Raw genomic sequence first — 4638 nt, forward strand, 5'->3', positions numbered from 1 at the left:
CTAGCTCTTTTAGATCAGAAATCGGATCAAGAATATGCCGACGAGGAATCGGACAGAATAACCTCTAATCAAGGGACAGAACAGACATTTGCCGACTAGGGATCTGACAAACTATAACAATTAGGCCGCTTGAGAGATGCTGATATAGATCCGATGGATCATAATATGTTTAAATCTTCATACATCATCGATTCATTCTAAATTACTCCTAACACTTATATATATCTACCGTACTATCATGAAAATATAATACTATTACACATGTTTATTCCATTACGACTAATATGCTTATAGTGAAGAAATCGTTCTACATGATGAAAAATGTACGTGCATTCTAATCTTTCATCAAAACCCTTGGACGTTACGAGGAGATTTTACCAAAAAAAAGGACTCTACAGTCCGGCCACGTCCAATGTGAAATATTAGTCTTGGCCTTGGACTCCCCCAACATGGGCCGGCTCGTTGAAAACGGAGGCTCAACGATGGCTGTTAGATCAACGTGCAGTGGATCAGGTCCGTTGGATCATCCGAATGGATCCCTGAGCCGCGCTATAAAGGGTCTCGGGTACTAGGGCAAGGGTTTCTACTCCCTGTTTGCCCGGCGCCGAAACCCCTCTCTAGCAGCAGCGGCAGCCACACCGCGGGCAGCACCATGGCGGTCGGGTAAGTCTCACCCTTTCATCATATTTTCCGCAATATTTCTTCTCTATCTGTTCCAATCTCTCAGCTTTTCCTCTCCGTTTTCGATCCTTTCAGCAAGAACAAGAGGATCTCCAAGGGAAAGAAGGGAGGAAAGAAGAAGGCGTACGCTGAAACCAAATCTTCCTCTTTGTTCTCCTAGTGCTATCTCTCTTTCTCAATCTCTTTGTTATGGTTTTGATTTGCTTGATCTATTGCAGGGTCGATCCCTTCGCGAAGAAGGACTGGTACGACATTAAGGCGCCATCAGTCTTCAGCGTGAGGAACATCGGGAAAACCCTCGTCTCAAGGACCCAGGGTACCAAGGTTAGTTATTCCTATTATTGTTGCCGTCAACCTTTTTGTTTTTTCTTCTATGTTCTTGTTAGTGTTGTAAAATATTCTTCCACTAGATTTGTTTTGGTTATGTAGATCAGCAATTTTTATGGATTGTTTATCGGATTAAGTATTTGTTGTGCGTTAAGTGTCGAAGATTTCTAAAAAAATTGTTTTGCAATCATTTCCTTGGTGACAAAGTCAGTCTGGATTGGAATTGGTACTGTTCTGTTTTTGACAGAAAAAAAAAAAAAACTCTCAGATTGTCATAAGAGGATATCTGGATTGTGTCTATGAGTCTCTGGTGGTATATTATGATTATTTGACACAAACTTTGAGATGAGGTTTGCTTTACCTTTTGGACACTGTTGGTTATGATGATTGACCTTTCAGATAATCTTCCTTGTGCAGGTTATTTTTGTTTGCATTTAACTTTGTCTAGTTATTTTTCTTTATTTTTCCTTTGAATTTGTCTGTAATTCCATAAATCTATGTACTTGTGATTTTATTATGCTGGGGTGATTAATACCAGAATGGCTTCTTCGTTTCCATGCTTGGAAAATATTGTTTTTTAATAAAATTTCCTAGGAAGATAAGTTAGCATTGCATTTTCTAAGCTTCTGCCATATAATATTGATTATGGTAGGATTAGTTTATCTCGTATAGGCTTTTATCAGGATGCCTTTTTACCTTGCAAGTCATCAGCAGGCCCACGCATGCAAATTTAAGTGAAGGCAATTAGGCACACTTGATGAACACAGATTAGATATTTTAAATTAATGGCTCCAAAAACAAGGCAAATTATATGGGCTTTTGTGATCATGTAAATGCTTTTTTTGGGTTATGATCCATTTTTTTCAGATGGATATTTACCTTAAAAAGGGCGATCTAGTGTACAAGGTTTGCAGGGTCCAAGTAAGGTCAGATGTACATGGCTTTACCTGCGTGCATGGAGAGGCTTTTTCTATGTTTCGAAGAAGTGACTTCCAGGTCAAATGGAGTAACCTACCATTGTGCCAACGTTCACCCTCAGATTTTATGACAAATGAGCTTAATTAAAATATTGATATACTAGTGGTTTTGCTTTGTTGAAATCTGTGAATTATTGGTCTGAGAGTTACAATGACACTAATTAAAAAAGTTAATTAATAAACCAATTGCCAAATAAGTTAGATCTTTAGTGCTTGATGCTTTTGTATGAGCTCTTGCATCTCCAGTATTCTAGAGATCCTTTCTTCACTGCTCTTTCAGTGTGTTAACTTTGGCATGAAACTAGGTCCTGTATCAAGATGTGATTTTGCATGAAATGTGATTCAGCCATATAAGAACAGGGTGCAAAGTTTGTATGGTTTGATTGTGTAATAATATGAGTTAAAAAGCCTGGACACGAGTTTTTTTTTTTTGTAGGGTTCTAATTTCTTTTCCTTTAAAACGCTTTCATGGATGGTCTATAGTCAGGGGACTTGTTTCTGTTTTTGTGTGTATATGGTCTTACCACACATTGAGGATTTCAGTACTCTCTGATTTGTCTGGTTGTGCTCAGGCTAGCTTTGAATATCATTTGATCTCGCCAATAGCAACCTCAGAGAAAGATCCTCTTGGATTAGTTAAATAGGTATCATAATTACTCATGTACTGTCATGTTCAGCAGGCTGTGACTTCTTTATCCCCTTAGCTGAGACTGTGACTTCTTTATCCCCTTAGCTGAGATAAACCAGCATCACTGTGCAATTAAGTCATGTGATGTGTATTAATGTTATTTTTGTGATGCATGTCAAGGGTAATTTTGTGCTTATGATCCCTGAGGAAATAAATCATTTAGATACTCGTTCTAGTGATGGATCTTCTATTTCCTTATACATACCTATATTTTCTTTTTCTCTGATAGTTGGTCGCACATCTAAACTGTTTTGCCCCCTTGTTATTGTCAGATTGCGTCCGAGGGTCTGAAGCACAGAGTGTTTGAAATTTCTTTAGCTGACCTTCAGAATGATGAAGACCAAGCTTACAGAAAGATCAGGCTTCGTGCAGAGGACGTTCAAGGGAAAAATGTTCTCACAAACTTCTGGGTATGTCCCTTTGTGGTAACTTCATGACTGTAATATTTTTGTTATTTATTTCCATCTTAATTTTCCTTCGCAGGGCATGGATTTTACGACCGACAAGCTTAGGTCGTTGGTTCGGAAGTGGCAATCTCTGATTGAGGCACATGTTGATGTGAAAACCACTGATAATTACACTCTGCGGATGTTCTGTATTGGCTTCACCAAGAGACGTCCAAATCAGGTCAAGCGCACTTGCTATGCTCAAACTAGCCAGATCCGGCAGGTAAATAACATTTCAGGCTGCAATCCTAATTATATATGAATCAATATTTTTGTGGATTAAAAATAAGTTTTTACCTTAAAAAAAGAGTAATACTTTATTCTGTTTTATGTTTTATTCAGATACGCCGTAAGATGAGAGAGATTATGGTCAATCAAGCTACATCCTGTGATCTCAAGGATCTGGTACAGAAATTTATACCTGAGGTCATTGGGAAGGAGATTGAGAAAGCAACAAGCAGCATCTATCCACTTCAAAATGTATTTATCCGGAAGGTCAAGATACTGAAGGCCCCAAAATTTGATTTGGGGAAGCTCATGGAGGTACTTATATTATTGTTCTCATGGTGCAACGTTTTTGTCTGTGACACTGCCAAAGTTTAATGGATGACCTCACATGCCTTGTGATTTGGAGCATTACATTGAGTAGAATGTGCTCTTATTTATCCGATTCTTGACTATTGGCATTTGCAGGTTCATGGAGACTACAAGGAGGATGTGGGTGTTAAGATCGACAGGCCTGCTGACGATGTCCAAATGGAAGGTGAGCCAGAAGTTGTTGGTGCCTAAAAGAATGTGGTTCTAGTATTGTTTTCATTTTAAAAGTCGTACTGTTTTTTAGAAAAATACCATCCCTTGATACAGTGGGTGGTATGGACTTTCAGCAGTTTTGATATTAGTTTTTGATAGCAGTTGCCTCTTACATTTTCTGTTGAGGTTATTGGTGACGGCTTATCTTAATTTGGTTCAGTGCAATGTGATATGCTTATTCAATTCTGACTTCTGAATTTAGTTTTTACTTGATTTTCTGATCTGCCATTTTTTGTTTGGTTGTGCTGGCCGTATACAAGTTGATTAAGTGTATACAGAAGTATTTATTCTGAAGCTTTGCAAAATGGGGTCTGAGTAAGGCTGAAACTGGAACGGATATGACCATATCCATATTCATATTTGTTAATAAATACGGAAAGTAAAAATTCATATGAATATTTCTTTTAATCAGATAGAGATATAATTCGGAATTCGGAAGTATGGATATAATGTATATAATTTAAATAATTAATTTTTTTGATAAGATATTATTAAATTGATGATAAATTAAGTTAATAATATATTTATATTATTATATATTTTTTAAAAATTAATAAGTATTATGTAAAATTTTATAGAATTTTATGGATGCAGATCAGGTAGTTGTCTATTTATATTTATATTTATATTTATTTTTTTTAATGGATATGAATAACGGATTGTAAAATCAAATGAAGTCGGATTTGAAAATTTGATTTGGTTTGGGCAG

General features: G+C 36.7%; 1 protein-coding gene across 1 annotated transcript; it reads left to right on the forward strand.

Annotated features, from left to right (window-relative positions):
• The first annotated feature begins 543 nt into the window (after window positions 1-543).
• On the forward strand, window positions 544-4112 carry LOC105057951 (small ribosomal subunit protein eS1). Its single transcript, XM_010940686.4, has 7 exons — window positions 544-663; window positions 757-804; window positions 900-1005; window positions 2946-3083; window positions 3157-3342; window positions 3462-3662; window positions 3813-4112. The coding sequence occupies exons 1-7, from the start codon at window positions 653-655 to the stop codon at window positions 3906-3908; spliced, it is 786 nt and encodes a 261-aa protein (XP_010938988.1). The 5' UTR covers window positions 544-652; the 3' UTR covers window positions 3909-4112.
• Window positions 4113-4638: the final 526 nt, after the last annotated feature.

The sequence above is a fragment of the Elaeis guineensis genome, chromosome 15 (assembly GCF_000442705.2).
Source record: "Elaeis guineensis isolate ETL-2024a chromosome 15, EG11, whole genome shotgun sequence".
NCBI lineage: Eukaryota > Viridiplantae > Streptophyta > Magnoliopsida > Arecales > Arecaceae > Elaeis > Elaeis guineensis.